Here is a 25,273-nt window from a genome sequence, read left to right as displayed (position 1 = left end):
CGAGCAGTGCTAACATGGCAATGGGAGGGGCAGGGTCCCAGGTCAGGAGAGGGCTGAATTGGGAGCGGGGCCCAAGAGTCCTTTCCACAAGTGAGTCTGTCTTATTTTGATCTTCTATCTTGACTCACTGTAGTCACTCATATTAATCACTTTGAAAAAAAATAGCTTATACATTTAGAGTGCTTCACACAGTAAGGCCTAGGATAGGAATAACTCTGGGGAGATTCAAATGAACACCCACAGTGGGATAAAAATACTTCTGCCCCAGATAGGAGAGGCAGATTGCTCCAGAACCCCTCCTCACCAGCTCGCTTGGCTTCTTCCTGCTGCTTTTTTCTCTGTAGTTCTTGCAGTTTCCTCCAGAACTCCTCCTGTTGCTGCCGGACTCTCTCCTGGGCCACTTGCAACCGATGTTGCCGCTTCCTCTCCTCCTCCTCCTGCCGCTGCCGTTCTTCTTCCAGTCTCTGCTTCCTCAGGCTAAGAAAACCCACAGGATGGTCAGGGAAATGGCAGAAAACACTGGGACATCCTTGTGAGACTAGCCAACAGGCAGGGCCCCTGGTGGAGACTTTGCAGCCCCTGGTCGATGCTCTGGAGTGACCTGTTCAGAGGACATTTTGGTGTCCAAGGGAAGCCTGAGTAAAGAGCTGAAGCCAGAACACAACTGACCTGTAACTAGAAGCCCCAAGCTTCACCACACAGCTCAGTGCTCTGGCGTCGGGGCATTAAGTTCCCAGAGCTTCGTTTCCCCCTCTTACAAGATGAGTTTTAAAACTCTAGTCTCAACAGGGTTGTTGTAAAGATTAAATTAAACGAGTCAGGGCACCTGGGTGGCTCAGGGCATGACCTGGGGTCCTGAGATCGAGTACCACATCGGGCTCCCTGCAGGGAGCCTGCTTCTCCCTCTGCCTATGTCTCTGCCTCTCACTCAGTGTCTCTCATGAATAAATAAATAAAATCTTTTTAATTAATTAGTTAATTAAATGAGTCAAGGCTTATGAAAGAATTTAGAACAATGTAGAGAGTCATAGGGGCTCAACAAATGTTTGCAGGGCTGCATTACAAGCCCTTCGAAGAAGATCCCATGAACATGTACCTGGAGTAACCCTCATGGCTAGGACACTACACCTTATCTTTGGTCCAGGTTGTCCCTAGGATAACTGAGGACAGAGAAAAACGAGATGTGCTGTTTTACTCCTGGGCACGAGTCTCAGAACCCACTACGTCCCTAGCGGAGGTCAGCCCCGGCCTTGTGTGGCTGCCTCCTGCGTGGTCGCAGCCTCCGCGGCTCTACGCACCGGTTCTCCTCCGCGCGGGCCCGCTGCTCCAGCTCCAGCTCCTCCTTCATCCTCTCAGCCCTCTCCAGCTGCTCCTGAAGGAGCCGCCTCTGCTCTTCCTGGTCCCTTCGCCTCCTCTCCACTTCCAAGCGTCTCATCTCAGCCCTCTCTGCTCGCAGCCTGTCCCGGGACGCTCCCTCTTGCTCCCTCTCGGCGAGGAGGGCCTGAGGAACCAGAGTGAAAAGCAGAGCCTGTGTCGGGGCGAGCCCTCCTCTGCACAGCCCAGTGGTGCCTCTCAGCAGCAGCAGACCACGGAGTGGTTTCCACACCGACTGCAGCCCCTGGCTTGGGCTCTGGGGTCTGACTGGCCCGCATCCAAGTCTCTTATTTGCTTCAGGATTTGGAGGTCACAACTTAATTTCCCTGATACTGTCTTCCTCTTGGGGCTGTTACCGGGATGAATTGAATAGTGAAAGTGCCAAAATAATGTCTGGCACATTGTATGTCTGGAGTTTTCAGCCCTAGCTGCACTTTACAATCATGTGAGGAGCTTTTAAAAATTACTTGACGGCAAGGCCCCCTACAGACTAATAAAATGAGAATATTTAGATGGGAGGCCTTGGTGGTTTAGAAAGCTTCTCAGGTGATCCTAGTGAAGCCAGGGCTGGGAACCACAGGTTCTAGATAAACGCTATCTTACCAGGGGTGGTCTTAGGTATAAATGCTTTAGATTCACACTCCCATGCAAACCCACTTTTTCTTTTCCTTTCTTTTTTTTTCTTAAAGATATTATTTATTTATTCACAACACACACATACACATACACACACACACACACACACACACACACACACAAACACACACGGAGGCGGAAACACAGGCAGAGGGAGAAGCAGGCTCCATGCAGGGAGCCTGATGTGGGACTTGATCCTAGATCTCCAGGATTACACCCTGGGCTGAAGGCAGCGCTAAACCGCTGGGCTACCCAGGCTGCCCACAAACCCACTTTTTCAATGAAAGGTTCTCTCAGTTACTGTGAAGGATGTCTTAGCTTTCTTTTTCTCCCGAACACCCCTTCCACTGTCAGAAATACGCCCATGAGGGGAAATGAATGCAACTCTTCCATGGGTGCTCTGTGTATCCAACTCGGGGTGAAACTTCTTGGCCTTTTTTTTTTTTTTTTTTTAAGCCTTTGCAGAGCAGCACAGCACTACGCACTGACAATGCATCTAAGAAATCTAGTTGTCTAGCAGGCTCAGGAAAGTTTTGCTCATAGGTTAAAATTTTCATCTCTGGTGTAGAGTGGAATTCCAATTCCATAGTATAGGCAGCTGGGAGGACTGGGAACTAAAAAGGAAAAAAAAATATGTCTAAAATCCTTTATGGAAGACTATGGGCTATAAAATAAAGAAAAACACAATAATTTAAAACTGACAAGAGCCCTGATTTTAGAGTCAAAGGACTTGGATGTAAGTCTTGGCCCTACTGCTTGATGGTTGTATAACTTCTGGCAACTGCGATACTTATTTCCACACCTCAGTTTCTAGGTCTGTGAAATGGGATAATCCCATCTGGCTCACAAGTGTGGCTGTAAAGATTAAACGGGATTCAGCAGAGTTGTACCATATGCACATGTAATTTATGTGGGTTTACCCACAGCAGTTTAGCTGTGGGTATAAATGCAGTGTTTTAGAGATACTCCTTTTTCTCTCCTACAACAAAACCTCTAAATGCAGTTCAGCACCTTCATCCCAGTGGAAAAAAAATTTATTTATTTTTATGATTTATTCCAACAACAGAGAAAAAACTGGTTGTGTTGGTCTTACTGAGAGATGTATCTGTTGGTATTTTTTTTCTTTTTTTGATTAATTGCAGGGATTTTCAAGGGCAATTTTCCTTACACTCACTCAGTTTTTCTCTTAAATACCTGACATTAGAATCAAGTCTCCTGGAACAAAATTATACGCCACAGCACCTTGTAAAGACAGGTATGTTTGTACGAGCTGCCTGTGGCTCAGCTGTGTGCCACAGAAAATTAGGAAAGAAGGAATTTCCATAGCTTTTGGGAGGCAATCAAAACATTAGCTCCCAGCCAAGTCAAGGACATGTGCTTGGCTCTGATGGCCAAAATCTACCTTCTCCTATAACTGTGAGGGCTGTGCCAACTTCCTGCTCCTCAAGAGATGAGTATATGCTGTGGCAGTGTGGGAGCCTCCTAGAGTGCATCATTTCAGAGGGGCTTTGCCACCCTGTGTCTTTGATCAGCTCTGGCTTCTTAAAGGGTCAGAGGTATCAAAGTAGAACAAATAAAACCATGATGTAGGGGTGCCTGGGTGGCTCAGTCGGTGAAGCTCTGCCTTCAGCTCAGGTCGTGATCCCAGGGTCCTGGGATCAAGTCCCACATTGAGATCCCTGCTCAGTGGGGAGCCTGCTTCTCCCTCTCCCTCAGCCCCTTTCCCCTGCTCCAATGCCCTCTCTTCCTCTCTCTCTCAAATAAATAAATATTTTAAAAGGAGAAAATATTAAAAAAAAAATAAAACCGTGATGTAGAGCATTGTTTGAGTAACTGCACTATGACTCACAGCAATTTTTCCCATCTCTTATACCAGTAAGAACAGACATCTCTCTGTCTGAGGTGAGAATATTGGACCTTACTTTGGAAGGGTCCTCATAACTTCTTTCTTCTTTAGATTCCATGTTTCCGGTGACAGGTATAGTCTGGGTGGGTGATGATCTTCCATCTATGGACACTTGGCTCTCCTGAGCATCATACTTGTGGGAAAACCAAATGTCCTCCACAACAGAATCTGTAGGAGAGAAACCTCTATCTAAAGTGTCTTCTGTTTCCTTAGGGTTAATGACATCAGGCCCATTCAGCTTTGCTATTTCCAGATTCCTTTTCTTCTGTGTCCTTTTCCTTTTGGGTGTTGGTTTTCTTTCTTTGGGAATTGGCTCTGATTTCTTTTCAGCCTTTGATTCCTTTGACTTTCCTGGAGAAAGCAAAGAAGAACAATTGGGGACAGAGTTGTAGCTAAGTAAATGTGATCTCTGCATCCTTTTCAGTAGCTTTTAAACTTCCATGTACAATGGAATCACCTGGGGTGCAGATTCCTGAGCTCCACTCCTAGAGTCTGATTCTGTAGGAATCTGCATTTTAATGACCACTCCAAGTGTTTTGAGAAGGGTTGTCCATAGACCACCCTTTGAGAAACTGCCTTATCCTATTTGGATCAACTGTAATTCAATAGTCTTACAACTAAAAAAGTTCTGTTTCACCCCGACCTATGGTAGAGGCAAGACTCTCCAGAGGAGAAAACAACAGACACAGACAGAAAGTCAGGCCTCAAGAGTCTGGGTTGAGGTTGCAGCTTTGTAACTTGGCAAAGTTTAAGCCTTCCATACTGTAAGCACTCTTCTTCAATTTGCCTCTGGGGACCACAAGTATTTCCTTTCCCCAGTCCTGCCAATGCAATCCAAGTCATGGGCTATAACAATGTAAGGTCAGCAAGACTTTAAAAAGCAAATCTCAAAAATAGATTGGGCCCAGGAAACAATCCAATGTCATCCTTTCTGACAGCCTTTGATTCATCTGGAGGGTCTTCTAAATCATGTGGCCAGGAAAGAATGGGTCTAAATTTTAAACTAAAGAAAGTCTTCAGAAGCATGGGAATCTAAATTCCTTGGAAGGTACAACACAGGGAATCAAGAAGAAAAGTGGTAGCTGGGGTAATCATTCAGCTACCCAAAACCTTTTGCTTCCTAAATGCTTTCACTGCCCAATTCTTAAATTATGACAGATAGTAACTCACAGAAATAATAATGCTTGCTTTATGGAGATGTTTTGGGGATTTCATGATGTCATATATGCAGGGCTCCTAATACAATGAGTAGTCAGTAAATAGGTGCTGTTATTATTATTATTATTATTATTATTATTATTTCCTCTTTATCACAGGCCTCTAGGAAACCCTGCTTTCCTCTCTTCTCTACTGACATGAAGTAAGGCTGCAAGAGCGTCTTTAGCCAGAGATAGTCAAAAAGACTCAAAACAGGGAGTTTGTCCCATTGGATTCATGCTGAATCTCTGTGACATGTCCCAGCCCTATTAGGTGTCTTTTCCTGGGTCGTCGGTCAAGGGCACACTCCCTTACCAACAACAGCCTCTGCTTCCCTGTGGACCTTTCCTTCTCTCCTCTCCTTAGGTACCTTGGACTTGTCTGTTTTGGTTCTTTTCTTTCTCTTGGCTTTGTCAATCAACTCCATCTCCTAAAGGTGAGAAATTAAGGAAGAGGATCATAATATGTGTAGAAAACAAGGGGAAAAAAACATCAAAGGAAGATTATGTTGAACAAAACAGAATGGTTTAGAATGGAATTTGTGTGGGTTCCACATGAAGCAGAAGAGGGAGTCTTAGAGCTGGTGCAGAAATCCTAAGGTTCAGCCTTTCCTTTAAAACTGCTAGGTATAATGCCATTGGAGGAAAGAGGAACAGAATACACTTTAGGATGTCTCCTTTCTGGTGCTAAATTGTGATCTATAGAGTTGGATCAAAGTAAAGCAATTTTCAACTTTGGTAGATTGCTATTGCTACAATTAATGTTTAGTTTAGAACAAAGTCAGATTTATTCACTATTGCATCAATTGCTGACTTTCCAGAAATTTCTCAAGCAGATGACCACAACCACGTCAGTCTTCACATTTCCCCATAGGCTGAGACAACAATGGAAATTCCTCCTAAGAGAGGAGGGCAGAGTAGGGCCATGGCTACCCACTCAGTACCTGTGATATTTTGACATAATAAGCAAAAAATATTTGGTCTTCATCCCAGGTCTCTGGCACAGAACTTATTAAACCACTGTAATTTCTGGAGCATAAAGGTGAAAGAGTAGCTTTTGTTTTTCATTAAGAAATCCCTTTCAACCATACCTGAGACTGTGTTAATAAGGTGATTTGGGAAAGCATCTAAGGAGGAGGTGCTGGTTATCAAGGGAATCAACCATGATATTAGAGGGTTAGAAATTCAGCCCAACACCCTTAACCTCAGAGGAGAAGTTAATAATCATTTGCCAATGCTTTAATCAATGCTTTTACTAATCAGTGCCTATGTAATGAAACCTCTATAAAAACCTAAACCAAAAGAGTCTGGATTGCTTTCTGGGTTGGTGAACACAACCACATGCCAGGGGGATGGCACACTCTAAACTCCATGGAGACAGAGGTGCCTGCATTTAGGACCCTTGGGACCTTGCTCTATGTATCTCTTCATCTGGCTGTTCATTGTATCCTTTAAAATATCCTTTGTAAGGGGTGCCTGGCTGGCTCAATTGGTGGACCATGCAACTCTTGATCCTGGGATTGTAAATTCTAGCCCCAGGTTGGTTGTAGAGATTACTTAACAATAAAATCTTTTAAAAATCCTTTGTAATAAATCGGGCAGCCCGGGTGGCTCAGTGGTTTAGCACCGCCTTCAGTCCAGGGCCTGATCCTGGAGACCGGGGATCGAATCCCGCTTCAGGCTCCCTGCATGAGCCTGCTTCTCCCTCTGCCTGTGTCTCTGCCTCTCTCTGTGTGTCTCTCATGAATAAATAAATAAAATCTTAAAAAAAAATCCTTTGTAATAAATCAATTGTAGTAAGTAAATGTTTTTCTGAGGTTTGTGAGCCATTCTAGCAAATTATCAAAGCTGAGGAAGGGGTTGTGGGAACCCTCTATTTATAGGTGACAACCTGGGACTTGTGACTGGTGTTTGAAGTGGGGGAAGTCTTATGTGACCAAGCCCTTAACCTGTGGGGTCTGTGCTAACTCCAGGCAGTGTCAGAATTGAACTGTAGGACATCCAGTTGGTGTTCTTTGAGCTGGAGATTGACTGATATAAGAAAAGTCTCCACACATCTGGTGTCAGAAGTGGTGTGTAGGGAAGATGAAGTTTCCTTTTAGTATCTTAGTAGGAATTAGAAATGAGCACCCCATCCTTCAGAAGGATGCAGCCCATGGCTGGAGCAGGGAACGATGACTGAACCATGGACTTCAGACTGGATTTCAGTTCTCACTTGCCCCTTTGCAGTTCCCCTTGTGCATATAGTAAGCAATCTACACAATTGTACATGGTAGCCTGATGGGAGCAAGCTTTTGGACCAAGCTCCTAGATGTTTACACTTACATTGATGTTGGCTAGTACCTGCTGGTTGAACAGTCTTGGTTCATTCTTCCCTTCTCTTCCTCTTGGGAGAAGAGATGCATCTACAGGACCCAACTGCTCTGGGGACTCGTGTCCTGGGAGTCTTCTGTGCAGATGGTGTACACCATAATCTCTGCCCCTTTAAGAAAAAGCAAAACAACAGGACCAAACTAAATAAAAAACTCTGGTGGACAAGGAAGAGAAGTGCACAAACATTGAGTTTCTGTCTCTGTGGTGCTATGATGGGCATTTTATACACTTGGTCAATCCTCTTTTTCTCAACACCTCCCTGAATAAGGGAGGGTAGAAAGTTGAGTCTTCCCTTGTGGGGTTCTCTCCAGCTAAATCCTCAATTTAGAGAGAAGAAATAGTTCACCTCTCTAGAGTTGCATGTTTATGCCTTTAATTGAATGACATCAGGTTATCTAACTGAAATTCTTCTATCAAAGGCTTAGCTGAAAAATAAATGACCTTTAAGAAAGACTGTTTTAGGAACATGCAACTATCCATTCATTCTTTTATGCCCTCTGAATTCTATTCTTGATCAAATATAGCCACCAAAAGGTCATGTGCTGTGTTTGTGTGATCCCTTGTAGAACTGCTGTCAATTGACTATCTGCCTTGAGGAAAACAGACTTAATTTCTCTGGGTAAAAAGGTCCCTAAGAAACAACCATGTGGGTTTTAGTAACAGCTGCAGCAGCAGCTCCTGGGTGCCAGGACATTTTATTTTTTAGCTAAATCCGTATTATATTCACTGTGCTGTGCTAGTACAGGGCTAGTACAGGGCCTTACTACAGAAACTTGAGAAATATTTGTTGAATGAGGTAAATGGAATTTCCTGTAAATATATGAGTCTTTAAATCATTCAATGTCACTCTATAAAAACCCACAGAAGATGTAACCATTAGAATTTAGTGCTAGGAAAACATTCATTTCCCCTGAGGAACAGGTACATGGCAAATGAGAATCACAAACCTGATTGTGTTGCTTCTTTTTTGTGTTTTTGCTTTCACATTCAGGAATCTCTATATCAAATCTGAAAGTTTGATCTTTAGTCACAATGGCTATAATGACTTTTGTGGAGTGCTGATGTTCTTTTTTCTTTTCCTCTGCCTTAAATTTTTATTTCTTTTTGGTTATCTCACCTTTTTCTTGGTGATGAAGATGTAAGTCATTTAAATCCATTGTGGAAAAAGCTGAGATATAAAAATTTTAAAAATAGAGTTTTTCAGATATCTGCCTCCCTACCAGATAGTGCCTTTCTCTCTTTGTTCCTAGGGAACATAAAACCTTTTTGACCCAGGAGGGAATTCTTATACCATAGGGCAGGTGAGGGCAGGTTCTCAAGTCACTGATGGAGGTCACAATAGGCTATTGTTCCAGGTGCCACTGCCAAATAGGGCTTAGGTCAAGTGAGTTGGGCTGACTGGCTGAGCTGTTGGTCAATGAGCTTGAAGTAAGCACATAGTGAGCACATAGGAAGCATTTATTACATGTTAGGAATGTGTGTTAGTATTATTAAGTATTATTTTACCCAGAGCTGAGTGAATGCTGAGAGGAGAAACTATGGTTGAGTTGACAGACTTCACTTTTCTAGGCATGTCTGTAGCTCTCAGCTATATAGACAAATGGAGAAAGCTGTTTCCACACTGTTAAACTTCATTTTTCTTTTAAGATTTATTTGACAGAAAGAGAGTGAGAGCACAAGCAAGGAGGAGTGGAAGAGGGAGAGGGAAAAGCAAACTCCCTGATGAGCAGGGAGCCTGTCATGGGACTCCATCCCAGGACCTTGGGATCATGGCCTGAGCTGAAGGCGGATGCTTAACTGACTGAGCCATCCAGGGGCCCCTAAACTTCACTCTTCACCCACCTAGCCAAAGAATATGGTTGAAGTAGGAAACATTCATAATACAGTCCTAAGAATCTATTTCTTAGACAACAATTTCAGCTGTTAGAGCGTACGATTATCCTAAGAATTGTCATGCTTAGAAAAAACATAAATGAAATCAATTAGAAACAGAAAAATGAGGGGCACCTGGCTAGCTCAGTCAGTAGAGAATGTAATTCTTGATCTGGGGATCGTAAGCTCAAGCTCCAGGATGGATGTAAAGATTACTTTAAAACAAAGAAAAATGAAATAAAAGTGGAGTGGTCTATGTCATTACAACTTTAAACACTTACGTCTTTTGGATAGTATCTGACTCAGAGATCTGGATGTGCTCAGCCACGGAAACACTAAGGGGGTCAAGGGTCATACTCCTCAGTTCCTGGTCTGTGAAGAAAAAGAGCATCCTTAACAGCCAAGGACAATAGATTATATAGACAAGAATCCCAGACATGGGAAAATGTCTACCTGGTTAGTAGCCAATGACATGCAAATTAGCACCATGAAGTATGTTATACCTATAAAATTAGCAAATGCTGCACAAACCAGTACTGGCACATAGCGAGTGAAATTAAAATTAGTAGACTCTTTGGGAAAGTGATATGACAGTATGTACCAAGAACCAGAAAAATATTCTTGTCTTTAGTCAGGAATCTCACTCCTGAGTATTTATCATGAGGAAATAATTCAAAAGAACAAGATTTTTGTATAAAGTTGTTATAACTTTGTTATTAATAATGAAAAAGTAGAAACAACTCAACAATGGAAAATTGGGAAAACAATTCATGATTCATTAATTTGACATTTAGTTTAAAAGATAATAAGCAATATGGAAAATAGGATATAAAGAAGTAAAAATGTAAACTATAGAACAGTCTGTTAGAACTATTTAAAATATATATGTAAATGAATAAGGGCTGGAAGAAAAAACAGAAAAAGAAAATAACATGTTAGATTAGGAGATTTATGTGTGTTTAAATTTCTTCTTAAAACCCCAGTGTGGTTATAACATTGCAAATGAAATTGATTAAAAAAACCCAGACATTACAACTCAGTAGCAAAAAAACCAAACAATTAAACCAATTAAAAAATAGGAAGAGGATCTAAACAGACATTTTTCCAAAGAAGACATAAGACAGCTAACAGGCACATGAAAAGATGGTCAACATTACTAATTATCAGAGAAATGCTATTCAAAACCACAATGAAATGTCACCTCCTACTTATTCGAATGGTTAGTATAAAAAAGATAAGAAATAAGTGTTGACAAGGATGTGGAGAAAAGGGAATCCTCATGCACTGTTGGTGGGAATGTAAATTAGTGCAGCTGCTATAGGAAACAATATGCAGGTTCTTCAACATATTATCCAGCAATTTAACATCTGAGTATTTACCTGAAGAAAATGAAAACACGAATTCAAAAAGATACACCCCTATGTTCATGGCAGCCTTATCTGCAATAGCCAAAATATGTTAACAACCTAAGTGTCCACTGATGGATGAATGGATAAAGAAGGTGTGGGGTGTGTATACATGTATGCGCACACACACACACACACACAATGGAAATCTTGCCATTTGCAACGACATGAAGAGAACTTGAGGGTATTATGCTAAGTGAAAGAAGTCAGAGAAAAACAAATACTGCCTGATTTCATTTATATGTGGAATCTAAAAAATTAAACAGATGAACAAACAACACAAAACTCATAGGTACAGGCAACAGATTGGTGGTTGCTAGAGGGGAAGAGGGTAGGGGGCTGAGAGAAATGGGTGAAGGGGATCAAGCAGACAAACTTAGATATATAAAATAAATAAGTCATGAGGATGTAATGTATTGCATGGTGACTATAGTCAATAATATTTAGAGCATATTTGAAAGCTGCCAAGAGTGAATCTTGAAAGTTCTCTTCACAAGAAAAAAAACTTTTTTGTAACTTTGTATGATGACTGTAGATAATAACTAGACTTATTGTGGTGATCATTTTGTGGTGTATGCAAATATCAAATTATTACGGTGTATACCTGAAACTAATATGATGTTATTTATCAATTTTATCTCAATTTAAAAATTTTTAATTGGGATGCCTGGGTGGCTCAGTGGTTGAGCATCTGCCTTTAGCTCAGGTTGTGATCCTGGGGTCCTGGGATCGAGTCCTGCATTGGGCTCTCCGCAGTAAACCTGCTTCTCCCTCTGTCTGTGTCTCTGCCTCTCTTTGTGTGTCTCTCATGAATTAAATAATAAACAAACAAATAAATATCCATCAACAGGCAAATGGATAAACAAACTAGTGTATACATACAAATCAATACTACTTAGCAGTAAGTAGAAATGAAGCATTAATACACTTAGCAATATGTATAAATGTCAAAAAAATTATGTGAAATGAAAGAAACTAGACTAAAAGAAAGTACAAATGGTATGATTCCATTATATAAAATTTTAGAAAACGCAAAGTAATCTATAGTGACAGAAAGCATATCAGTGGTTGTCTAGCGTCAAGGGAGGCTAGATTTGGGGGAGGCATGAGGAAATATTTGGAAAACATGAATGTTTTATCTTGACTGTGTTGATGGCTTCATGGGAGTATACACATATCAAAACTTACCTAGTAGATCTTAAAAGTTCTCATTGTAAGAAGAGACAATTGTAACTATGTGTGGTGATGGATATTAATAAATTGTTGTGGTATTAATTTTGCAATATACATATAAATCACATTGTATACCTTAAACTAATACAGTGTTATCTGTCAATTATATCTCAATAAAACTAGGGAAAACACCCCAAATCATAGCAATGTTTAGTGTTTCAATGAAAGAAAAGTAATTGGCTGACTAATTTTGTATCCTATCAAATAACTACAAGTCATTAAAACCTGAGAAAAAGTAGAAAAAGTGAAGTTGACTGCATTAAAGTCTTATAGGAAAAATATAGTATTATTTAACACTTTAAAAAACGTAATCATAAGATTTAATAAGTATAATTTATCATATGCCAACTATTCCTCAATAAAGAAAAAATATATTTTTAAGATTTCACCTAATCATTCATGACACTGAGAGAGAGAGGCAGATACGTAGGCAGAGGGAGGAGAAGGAGGCTCCATGCAAGGAGCCTGATGTGGGACTTGATCCCGGGACTCTGGGATCATGCTGAGTTGAAGGCAGACGGTCAACCAGTGAGCCAGCCAGGAGTCCCAAGAAAAAATATTAATACAAATAAAGTACCTAAAACAGTGTTGACACTTGGTAAAAATAAACAAGAACCAACCAAAAAATCTCACCCAGGATCACTCGCATACAATTAATGCAAATATTTTGATGTACTTTCATGCATATATAATAGTCATTCTCATAGATTTAAAAAATAATGTATATATAATTTTAATTTACCTTTGTTATAATCTCTCATATAATATTCCTAAAAATGATTTTATTTATTTTTTAAAAAGATTTTATTTATATATTCATGAGAGACACACACAGAGAGAGGCATAGACACAGGCAGAGGGAGAAGCAGGCTCCATGCAGGGAGCCTGATGTGGGACTCAATCCCTGGTCTCCAGGATTAGGCCCTGGGCTGAAGGTGGCACTAAACCGCTGAGTCACCCGGGCTGCCCTAAAAATGATTTTAATAACAGCATAGCATTTCACTGTACAGATGTACCATAACTGACTTAACCAATCATGTAACTTTTAAAATTCAGACTGTTACAAGTTTTTCATAATTATAAAGAACTTTGTATAACATATCCTTGAAAGGAATGTTTTTGATTATTAAAAGACCTACTCTTTGTTCACATCTATGATTATTAAAAGATATACAGTCTTTAAGGCACAGTGTCTATTGCCAAATTGCTCCCCAGAAAATTTGTACCGATTTTATACTCTGAGAAAACCGTCATTTACTGCTTTCATTTATCACATGCTTATTAGATTTTTACTATACGCTGGGAACTGTGTTAGGTCCTGGGAATACACTGGGGAGTAGGACAGAAACATCTCCTAGTCTCAGGAACTTAAATTTTATTGGAGAAGATGGATATTAACATTAAATAAAACAAAACCAAAACATAAAAAACTTTTTAAAAGGAAAACTCTAATATTCAATTCCTATTTCTCTTTCTCTTTGAGTAGATTCTTTTAAAAATTTTTTTATTTTATTTAAATTCAATTTGCTGGGCAGCCCCGGTGACGCAGCGGTTTAGCGCCGCCTGCAGCCCAGGGCGTGATCCTGGAGACCCTGGATCGAGACCAGAGATCGGGCTCTCTGTATGGTGCCTGCTTCTCCCTCTGCCTGTGTCTCTGCCTCTCTCTCTCTGTCTCTATGAATAAATAAATAAAATCTTAAAAAAAAAATTCAATTTGCTAACATATAGTATAACACCCAGTGCTCAATTCATCACACGCTGTCCTTAATGCCTGTCACCCAGTTACCCCATCCCTCCCTCTCACCTCCCCTTCTGCAACCCTTTGTTTTCCAGAGTTAGGACTCTTCCATGGTTTGTCTTCCTCTCTAATTTTTTCCCACTCGGTTTCTCTCCTTTCTGAGGTGTAGATTCTTGTGTGAATTACTTTACTTTCCTCAATTTTGTTTATTTATTTAAAGGTATAACTTTAAAGAAAGATTGGAAAAGAAAAAAAATTCACCTGTAATCCTACCAACATCATCCCCTTAAATACCACAGCTAATTCCTTTTTCGGCAAAGTTGTCCGTGACACCCCCACTCCTTCCCATGCAGACCACCTTTGTCACTTGTTTTTTTTTCTGCCATTCACAAATTTTAAGGTTGGCATCTATTGTCTCACACATCAACCTCCAGAGCAAGCAATGGGGACCAAATTTTTCATATACAAGTGGTTAGGGAAACTGAGAAGGTTGACTGGGGTAGTACCTTGCAATTTATATTGTCTTGGATGATGTGCAGTATTAACAGAGAGTTGTAGCTGATTTAAGTATCTTCGTGACAAGGGGAATTCTGGGGAGTGGGGGAGGGCTGTTCCATTCCCTAACATGGCTTAAAATCTGTGGCTAAAACCTGTTTTACTGAAGACATTCAGGGCTCTCTTCATAGCTCTTTTGAACTTTGGGACAGGGCACTACAGGACCAGCAGGGGGCGCATTTGTATTGCCCAAAACCTGAGTTTCTACATTGGTATAATTTGACCACAATGATTAGAATTGAAACCCAGAAAAAAAAAAAAAAAAAAAAAAAAAAAAGAAACCCGATCAGCTCTGAGAGGTGGACCATAGAAAAGAGGCCGCCACCCCCCTTCTAATATAATAACCTGATACTTAGGAAGTATTAGAAAAAACTAAGGCAGTACTTTGACTAATTGTGTAGAACTTTTCACTGTTTTTTTTTTTTTTTTTTAAGATTTTATTTATTTATTCATGAGAGACAGAGGAAGAAGCAGACTCCCTGCAGGGGAGCCTGATACAGGACAGGCCCTGAGCCAAAGGCAGATGCTCAACCGCTGAGCTACCCAGGCGTCACAACTTTCAACTGCTTTTAAAAAATCTGTAAAATATTTGAAGAACGCAGAGTATAGGAAAAAAAATATTGTATACTGAGTACGGATGTACTTACCACCAGCTTTGTGAAATCTTAACATTTTGCCATATCTGAGTCACATTTTTTCTCTAAAGAAATAAAACATTTCACATACAGTCCAAGACTTCATTGTATCCGATACAATCCCAGGTCTCTCACTCTCCCCGCAGTGGTAGCCATTCTCTTAAACTTGGTGTTTGTCAACTGAACACACTGCCCCAAAATATGGTACCTTTGCATATTAAATATTAATAAGCTGAAGGAATTTGAGGAACAGAAGGTGAAGGAAAGATTCTTGGGCCACTGTACCCTTCTCCCCAGAAGCAGGTTATAAGCATCTGCCTTCCGCTCAGGTCATGATCTCAGGGTCCTGGGATGAAGCCCGGAGCCCAGCATCTGGCTCCCTGATCAGGAAGGAGTCAGCTTCTCCCTTTTCCTTTGCTCCCCGCCCCCTCCTACCACGTGTGCTCTATCTCAAACGAATGAATGAATGAATGAATGAATGAAATCTTAAAAAAAAAAACCCACATCTGAGAGATGCCCCCAAAAATGCCCCCCAGAGGAAAGAGGCATCCTTTTCTCTGAAGATTGAGAAACTTTAAGAGGAATCCAAATAAGCAGGCCTTGTTAAGTTTCTCCTAATTTATTACCTTTAGCTCATTCCCTTCAAGTTGTATCATATTTTCCCACAACTTTCCACTCTTCATCAAACCTAGTATAAAACTACTTAGGCTTAAAAAAAAAAAAACTACTCAGGCTTGGAGTGCCTGGCTTGCTCAGTTGGCAGAGCATTTGGGAATTGTGAGTTTGAGCCCCATGTTGGGTGTAGAGATTATTTTAAAATAAAAAATATTAAAAAAAAAACAGACTTAACCATTTCTTTGGGTCTTGATTTTCTTATGAAGGCTCCAATATCACATAAAATTTATATTAAATAAATTTGTGTGCTTTTCTCCTCTTAAATCTGTGTCAGTTAAATCTTTAGGCCTAGCCAGGGACTCTAGGAGGGTCAAGGAAAAGTTTTTCTTCTCCTACAGAGTCCTCAGGCATATGTTTATATCTTTGCCACAGTATACATGCACTTATAAACAACATGATAGTATTTTACCCATTAAATCCTTGTATCAATAGTATCATTTATAGAAATTTTGCAACTTATTTTGCTTAGCATTTTGTTTTTGTGATTCATAATACATATAGTTTCCATTCATTTAAGCTAACGCTATTTCATCATATAACTTTTTTATTATTTATTTATTTATTTATGATAGTCACAGAGAGAGAGAGAGGCAGAGACACAGGCAGAGGGAGAAGCAGGCTCCATGCACCGGGAGCCTGATGTGGGATTCGATCCCGGATCTCCAGGATCGCGCCCTGGGCCAAAGGCAGGCGCTAAACCGCTGCGCCACCCAGGGATCCCTATTTCATCATATAAACATACCACAATTTATTTATCCATTTTGCTGCTGATGGCTTTTTTTTTTTTTAATTTTTATTTATTTATGATAGTCACACAGAGAGAGAGAGAGAGAGAGAGGCAGAGGGAAAGCAGGCTCCATGCACCAGGAGCTCGATGTGGGACTCGATCCTGGGTCTCCAGGATCGTGCCCTAGGCCAAAGGCAGGCGCTAAACCACTGCACCACCCAGGGATCCCTGCTGATGGCTTTTTAAATTATTTCCAATTTTTTGTGATTACAAACAATGCTGCAATGAACCTTCATGAATAAGTCACTTTTGATACATGAAAGAGTTTCTCTAAGGTATACATGGGAATCAAATTGTTGAGTTGCAAGGTACATGCAACTTCAATTTATTGGATATTTCCAAATTGCTCTGAATTTCTAAAACTCCATATCCTCATCAATGATGGGTGTTCACAGACTTTAAAATTTTTGCTAACCTGATATACATATGAAATGAAATATTTCTGTTTTAATTTGAACTTTCCTAATTACCAGCATAGTTGGCTTTTTTTCCTAAAGATTTTATTTGAGAGAGAGCAGAGCAATTAGAAATAGCACAAGCAGTGCAGAGGGGCAGAAGAGGGACAAACAGACACCCCTCATCAGGGAGCCTGATGCGGGTTTAGTGTGGGGGTTGATTCCAGGACCCTGAAATCATGACCTGAACCAAAGGCAGACGCTTAACTGACTGAGCCACCCACGCACCCTTAAAGTTGACTTTTTTTTACATGGCCATTTGCTTAGGATTCCTGTCTGTTAATTGCCTGTTCTTATCTCTTAGCTATTTTTCATTTGGGTTGATTGTCTTTTCCTTCTCTACTTGTAGCAGTTCTTGCTGCATTTTGGATACTAATACTTTCTTGGTTTTATTCAATGCAGATATTGTCTTTTAGTCTATGATTTGTCTTTTTTTTTTTTTTAAGATTTTATTTATTTATTTATTTTTTAGTAATCTCCACACCCAATGTGGGGCTCGAACTCATAACCCAAGACCAAGAGTTGCATGCTCTACTGACTGAGCCAGCCAGGAACCCTGTGATTTGTCTTTCAACTTTGTTTTTGCTGTCTTCTCAAAAACTTTAAATTTTAATATAGCCAGATTTGTCAATAATTTTCTTTATGGTTTATGTTTTGAATCATGGGTAGGAAGCTTTTACTTTTCTCAAATTCATAAACATATTCTTCTAAAACAGTTTAAAAATTTTGCTTTTTTAGGGGTGCCTGGCTGGCTCAGTTGGAAGAGCATGAGACTCTTGATTTTGGGGTTGTGAGTTCAAGCCCCATGTTGGGTGTGGAGATTACTTAAATATAAAATCTTAAAAAAAATTTTTTTTAAAATACATCTGATATTTTTTGAGGTAAAGATTTAAAAATCGGATAACCAGTTTTCTCAAAATTATATAGTGAAAAATAGCCTGTTCTTTATACTTTTGCCATGTATTGTTTCCATATATGGGTGTATTCTCACCCACTTAACTGAGAATGGATTCTCAATTTTCTTCTGTTATCCCTAAGCCAATATCATATGACTTTATTATTACTTAAAAAAATATTTTATATATTTCTTCATGAGAGACACAGTGACAGAGGCAGAGACACAGGCAGAGGAAGAAGTAGCCTCCCCACAGGGAGCCCGGTGTGGGACTTGATCCTCCGACTCCAGGATCACGACCTGAGCCGAAGGCAGATGCTTAACCACTGAGCCACCCAGATGTCCCTCATGTGACTTTAAAGTGATTTTTGATATTATAGTATTAGGCCTCTTTGTTTTTCTTCAAAAATTTTATTGATTATTTTAGGCCCCTTTTGAATTTTTGAATTTTTGATCAACCTATCATGTTCCATCAAAACCCAGCTGGAGATGTAAAAAAAAAAAAACTGTAATTGCACTGAATTTACAGATTAATTTAGGGAGAAGTGTCATTTTCCTATTTATGAACATTATATACAGCCTTATATAGAATATTATATTTGTTTTGGTCTATTTTCATTTAATTGAACAACATTTTATAATTTCTTCAAGAGTCTCACATATCGTTTTTTATATTTATTTGTAAGATATATTTACTATACATATATATTATATTTAAAAACTACATTTATCCTGCCTTCCTAGTAGAAGAGGAAAGTTGTTTTGTTCCTTCTGGTAGGAGTTTCCAACTAATAAGTGGAGAAAGAATGATAGAATTTCAGTAACTCAGGCAGCCCGGGTGCTCAGCAGTTTGGCACCGCCTTCAGCCCAGGGCCGGATCCTGGAGACACGGGATTGAGTCCTGTGTAGGCATGGTCCCCACAGGGAGCCTGCTTCTCCCTCTGCCTGTGTCTCTGCCACTCTCTCTGTGTCTCTCATGAATAAATAAATAAAATCTTAAAAAAAAAAAAAAGAATTTCAGTAACTCTATTTTGAAGCCTCTAATGAATGAATGGATCTGTAGCTGTTGGCCTTGCAAAGAGAACAAGCAAACATTATGTCTCCTGATGGAAGAACACAATGCCTTCCATGAAATAGTCTTGCCAAAAGGAAACACCAAACTTGAATCTGATCAAGTCTGAGGAGCCAAGTACTAATTTACAGGGAATACAGATGACAGAGAAATACTATACCATGAGGAAGCAACAGCAAAATCTAGATTGTGAGAAACTCCATAGGACAAGTGACTTGGTTTCCTAAAAATACACTAAAAGAGGGGGGAAAAAAAGAAATGGAAGGGACCCTATAAATTAAAGGAGATATGAAGGCCACACCAACCTACTGCAAACAAATTCTAAAGCAATTATAATGAGACAATTATGGCATTGAAAAAACAGAATATTCAATTATATTAATAGTTTTAATTTTTAGGTGAAATGGCGGTATTATGGTTATGTCAAAAGTGTCTTTTCTTGTTTTTTTAGAGGTATGTACTCAAGTGTATATAGGTAACATGATATAAGCCTGGAAAATTTGTTTCAAAATAGTACGGAAGAGAGGAATTGGGGATGTGGGTGAACAATATTGTCCAGGAGATGGGCATGTGGGATTCTTGTGCTGCTCTGTTTGTCTTTCTGTATATTAGGGGTTTTCCATAATAACAATAATCTTAAAATTAAATTTTAAATTGTGCTTTATGTTTTGAACACTATTGTTTTTCCACAATTGATTTTTGTGTATTGATCTATATTTAGTCATCTTGCTGAATTTTTGTTTGTCTTTTAATAATTTGTCTGTAGACGCCCTTGGATTTTTCCATCTAAGTAATACTATTGTCTGGGAATAATGACAGCGTCATTTCTTCCTTTCTGTCCTTTTCTTTCTTTTTATTTCTCTACTGCGCTACCACAATGTTGAAATAGAAGCAATGGCAGAGGACATCCTTATCCTAATGCTTTCTCTAAAGAAAGCTTTTAAAGTTCTACCATTAAAGTATGATGTTTACTGTAGGTTTTTGGTAGACTCTTTTCATTAAAATCAGGAAGTCTTGGGCAGCCCTGGTGGCGCAGCGGTTTAGAGCCACCTGTGGCCCGGGGCATGATCTGGAGACCCTGGATCAAGTCCCACGTCAGGCCCTCTGCATGGAGCCTGCTTCTCCCTCTGCCTGTGTCTCTGCCTCTCTGCATCTCTATGAATAAAAAAATAAAAATAAAAAAAAATTAAAATCAGCAAGTCTTCCTCTGTTCCCAGTCTGATAATTTTAAATCATTAATGGGCAAATGTCATAAATTTATTTTTCCTTTTGTATCTATTGAGATGACCCTAAGGTTTTTCTCCTTTAACCTCCTTTCTTTTTGGGGATTATTTATTTATTTATTTATTCATGAGAGACACACACAGAGAGAGAGAGAGGCAGAGACACAGGCAGAGGGAGAAGCAGACTCCATGCAAGGAGCCTGAGGTGGGACTTGAACCCCGGAGAACCTGGGACCATGCCCTGGGCCAGAGGCAGGCGCTGAACTGCTGAGCCACTCAGGTGTCCCTCTCCTTTAATCTCTTGATGTGAATTACATAAACAGACTTTCCCATGTTAGGCCATCTTTGAATTTCTGGGATAAACCAAATTCAGTCATTCAGTCATACATACATACATACGTATATATACATACATATGTACATACCATATATCATAAAATATATATTTAATATAGAAACTTAAGGATTTGATTGGCTAATATTTTATTTAGGAGTTTTGCATCTTTGATCATAAGCAAGATTGGTCTATCAATTTCTTTTCTTATGTTGTCCTTGTCTCTAGATCAATCTCAATGTCAGGGGGCTTGGTTTGGGGGGACTGATTATGTCCTCTGTGTAAGTCCTTTTACTTAAGGCCAAGTGTGGGCAGCAGACCCAATCTGAACGAACAGTCTTGCCAGCCTCTGCATTCTATGAAAGGCTATGTGTGGCAACAACAGTAACATAACCTCTTAGAATGTGGTTGTTTCAACTGCTTTTTGGTTTTGATAAATTTGGTTCTCAAGTTGGAAATAACCTTTACTTCCTGGAAGGTGAAGAGAATTTTCAGGATCAAGGGGCAACAGCTGTGTTCTGGGATTCTGGGGACTTCCCTGGGGTTTCCATTCTGGGTTAAGTGGAACGAGCCAGAAACATTCTTAAGGATGTATTACTTCCCACCATAGAAGAAGACTTTGAAATACTTTCCAGAAGGAAAAAAAATAAAGCAGTAACAGAGTGCGTAGGCCATCCAGGCTGTTAAGAACTAGCAGATTATTCTGAACCCAGTGCTGGGGCCCCAGATCGCAGAGCCTGGCAGTGTGCAGTGACTGCGTAGGCCTCGTGTGGAGCAAATCAATGATCAAGGAGCCCTGAATGACATCAGGTGGCAGCTCTTTGCAGGGGTTGCACTTTCCAGGATGTAGATTCTGGGACAGTGGCACTGTCTCAACTCCTGGGCACACACCTCTGATCTCTCTATTTTTTCCATAGCTTTAGAGAAATTTTTGCAACACTGGCTACTCCTTACTTCTTTGCACAGGTTGGGAAGTCATCATATTTGGTCCTTCTGGAGCTGTTTATTCCTAGAGTCAGGAAAGGCCTTCAAACCTCCCCTAGCTAGGTGGGCCACCTAGGAGATTTGTGTTCCTACAAGGCAGCTGTGAATCCAACACTGATGTTTTCTCTCCTGTCCTCAGGGTGAGGAAATGTTGAGCCAACTCTGACCCCGTAGAGAAGGAAACAGCCAAAGGGGATAGCAGAGAGAAGGAAGCTGGGGGCAGAGCTGTCCTACCCCTTGCCTACCAGCTTGGACTTCTCCATGGGAGAAAAATAAACCTTTCATCTTACTTGAAGTCACTTTATCTTGGTCTTTGTTAGAATGGTTATATCAATATCCTAACTACCACACATCCATCTCTTGAATAAAACAATAATACTCTGAACCTTTTTTTCCCTTGTAGAATAAAAATGGCTCACTGGTTTCTAAGGGTTTCTGTAACACTTGCCTTTTGTCTTTTCTCCCCATTGTTTTAGACTACTGATTAGGGACCCCCTGCATGTCATGCAGAGCTCCCCAGATCTCCCCCTCCTCCTAAGAATATCTAAAATTCTGCCACATTCTAAGGGGTTATGTCACTGCTGCCACATAGCCTTTCACAAAATGCAGAGCCTGGCAGGACTGTTCATTCAGATTAGGTTGCTGCCCACACTTGGCCTTAAGTGAAAGGACTTACACCGAGGACACAATCAGTCCCCCAAAATCAAGCCCCCCTGTCATTGAGATTGATCTAGAAAGTAATCATCACAGTATCAGCTTAGAACTAGTCTCTCCTGATAAGGTACAACTTATGGCTATTAAATTAAGGTTTTGAGCAGCCTGGGTGGCTCAGCGGTTTAACGCCGCCTTCAGCCCAGGGCGTGATCCTGGAGACCCAGGATTGAGTCCCACGTTGGGCTTCCTTCATGGGGCCTGCTTCTCCCTCTGCCTGTGTCTCTGCCTGCTTCTGTGTGTGTCTCTCATGAATGAATAAATGAATGAATGAATGAATAAATAAATAAATCTAATTAACAAACAAATAAGTAAATAAAGGTTTTTAGGGGCACCTGGGTGGCTCAGTGGTTGAGCATCTGCCTTGGGCAGAGGTGGTGGTCCAGGAATCCTGGGATTGAGTCCTGCAAAGGTTCCCCGCAAGAAGCCTGCTTCTCCCTCTGCCTATGTTTCTGCCTCTCTCTGTGTCTCTCTCATGAGTAAATAAGATTTTTTATTTTTCATTTAAGAGAGAGAGAGAGCAAAGCAAGGGGAGAGGCAGACGCAGAGGGAGAAGCAGATTCCCCAGTAAGCAGGGAGCCTGATATGGGGCTTGATCCCAGGGTCCTGGGATCATGACCTGAGCTGGAGGCAGATGTTTAACCATCTGAGTCACCCAGGTGCCCTTAAATTAAAGTTTTTTTAAAGAAATAGACTAATAGCTAGCCTTTAATGACCACTTAGTGTATGCCAGGCACTCTTATAAGCACATCAAATGTATTTACTCCTTTGTCTCTCAGTCACCTCATGAGATAAGTAGTATTAGTACCTCTATTTTACAGATGAAGAAAAAGATGCCTAGAGAAGTTTGGTAACATACTCAAGTGCATGCAGTAGTAAGTGGGGACATGAGGACCTGAACCCAGGGAATCAGACTTGCTGTCAGTGCTCTTGATCACTGTGATGCAGCCTTGACAGCTCTCCCACTACTTTTACCCCCATTATTTTCAAACAAACAGATCAAATCCGGTCACTTAAATTTAGAGAAATAAATTCTAGAAGCAAGGCCCAGGGCAGTGATTCTTAAAGTGTGGTCCCTGTGCCACGACCATTAGCATCACCAGTGAACTTACTAAAATTACAAATTCTATGACCTCAACTCAGATCTAATCAGAAACTCTGGGGACAGGGTACCTAAGTCTATTTTAACTAGCCTCTCAGGTGGTTCTTTTTTTAAAAAAATATTTTATTTATTCATGAGAGACATAGAGAGAGAGAGAGAGAGAGAGAGAGAGGCAGAGACATAGGCAGAGGGAGAAGCAGGCTGCTTGATGTGGGACTTGATGCCAGGACTCCTGGATCACAAACTGAGCCAAAGGCAGATGCTCAACCACTGAGCCACCCAAGTGCCCCTCTCAGGTGGTTCTGATGCGCACTGAAGTTTAAAGCCCGCTGGCCTAGGAAATAATAAATAACAATTGATTTTTTTTTCTTTCTTTGGGCTCTGAGAGTGGGGAAAAGAGGTGGAAAGGAAAGTTTTGTATTTAACATGAGCAATTTTCCAAACCCTCTTTGATTTGGAAGTTGCCAATTTGATACGTCTGGTGAAAACTTGCATTTGGTAATCTTACGAGTCTAAAACTTAAGATATTCTCAGTGGGCATCGTACTGCTCACTGCTCATAATTTAAACACACAAAGATCACTGCTTAATTTAGCACAGAAAAACAAATCGTGGCAATTAGATGTAAGACCTATAAGGGGAAGATTGATCCTTAAATAGTTAAAAAAAATTTCCTTGGCATGCCGCCTTTTCTTTCTTCATAGATTTGAAATCCTTTTTAAACTTTAGCATTTATCATTCAGGACAGGCAAATGCCTTCTTCAATTTTCTGCAGTGATATTTCACTGCATTAAAGACTGTCTGGATAACCTTTATGGAACTCAGCCGGAGCCTGTCCCTCCGTCATGAGACAGGAAATCTGTTTCGACTGACTTGGTCATTGCTTAGATTTGGCCATGTTCTGCACTGCCTAAAACCTCCACTGCACTTGGCCAAGATCTTGGAATCTCATCAGTCTTCACATTCTGCATATGTGACTTATAATATGAAAGGTCTGAAGACTGGAGCATGTTTCCTTGGCTACTATCACTCAGCTTAGAAAATGGAGTGGGTAGGAGACTTATTTTAGCAAAATTCTGCTTCAAAGCTTGACCAAGCTCAGAAATTGGGCTACCATAATATTTTATTGTATGATATGCAGAAGCAATGAAATGTTTAAAAAATTTTTTTGAGAGAGAGAGAGCACGTGTGCAGGGGTGGGGATGAGGAGCAAAGGAAGGACAGAGAGAGAATCTTAGACAGGCTCCACACTCAGTGCAGAGATCTATGTGGGGCTTGATCCTATTGAGATCATGACCCAAGCTGAAATCAAGCGCCCTATGCTCAACCGATGGAGCTACCCAGGCACCCAGCAATGATACCTTTTAAAATGGCCATAAACATCATTTTTGTCTAGAATATCAACTGAAAGAAATAGTAAAAGATGTAAGCAGAAAGATACCAAGTTTAGGGTGAAATCCCAAATGCATGATTTTGCACATTTATCCTTAATGAGCTCTCATGGTTTTCTTCACTTCATGGATTCAAGAGGAGATAGGGAGAGTCGAGGTGTCATTTCACCGGTTGATAAACTGTGACCATGAGAAGGTAGATATTTAATCATTATGATATCCAAGTCAAGATAAATATTTGTTAAAGGGCTATTGTGTATGAATTACTTCATTTATTTCTCATGCAACCTTATGAATGAAGTATAATCAGCTACAGTTAAGGACACTGAGGCATAGTGGGGTTAAGGCTGAGGTAGTCCAACTTCAGGACCCATGTCCTCCACTCAGCTGCTCAGAGCTGCTGTAGCTAGCCTATATAGAGCACCTATGTAAATTCAAGCAAGGTGCCCCAGTAGAAGGGCTGAGTAGGAAAAGGAACCCCCACTGTGTGGATACCTCCCAGTCCAGAGGTGCATAGCTTTGGGAGCAGAGCACAGGCCCCTATTTGCTCTCTCTGCTGGATGCCATTGTACAGCAAACAACAAACAAATCTTTCTGGCTAGCACAGTATCCACCCCTTGAAAACACAAGAATCTCTCACATATCAGTCTCCACTCCTGCAAGATGCAATGAGGATAATGAACTGTTCTGCTACTTGGGTCTACCCAACTGTAGCATCACA

The 25,273-nt window shown here is 40.4% G+C and overlaps 1 protein-coding gene across 8 annotated transcripts in view; it reads right to left on the bottom strand.

Annotated features, from left to right (window-relative positions):
* Positions 1–25,273, bottom strand: part of KIAA2012 (KIAA2012 ortholog) — a 130,837-nt gene that overhangs the window by 27,036 nt on the left and 78,528 nt on the right. For 6 of the 8 annotated variants that reach the window (XM_049106646.1, XM_049106647.1, XM_025442030.3 and 3 more), the window contains 6 exons: positions 9,639–9,729; positions 7,438–7,594; positions 5,429–5,543; positions 3,933–4,267; positions 1,299–1,501; positions 305–477 (listed from right to left, as the gene is read on the bottom strand). In XM_049106646.1, coding sequence (XP_048962603.1) covers positions 305–477; positions 1,299–1,501; positions 3,933–4,267; positions 5,429–5,543; positions 7,438–7,594; positions 9,639–9,729 — 1,074 coding nt within the window. The remainder of the gene's footprint in view (positions 1–304; positions 478–1,298; positions 1,502–3,932; positions 4,268–5,428; positions 5,544–7,437; positions 7,595–9,638; positions 9,730–25,273) is intronic. The other 2 variants (XM_049106648.1, XM_049106650.1) reach the window with 2 other exon arrangements.

This window comes from Canis lupus, chromosome 37 (genome assembly GCF_003254725.2).
Source record: "Canis lupus dingo isolate Sandy chromosome 37, ASM325472v2, whole genome shotgun sequence".
Classification (NCBI taxonomy): Eukaryota; Metazoa; Chordata; class Mammalia; order Carnivora; family Canidae; genus Canis; species Canis lupus.
Note: the sequence above shows the minus strand (reverse complement) of the source record. Positions and strands in the feature narration are given on the sequence as shown.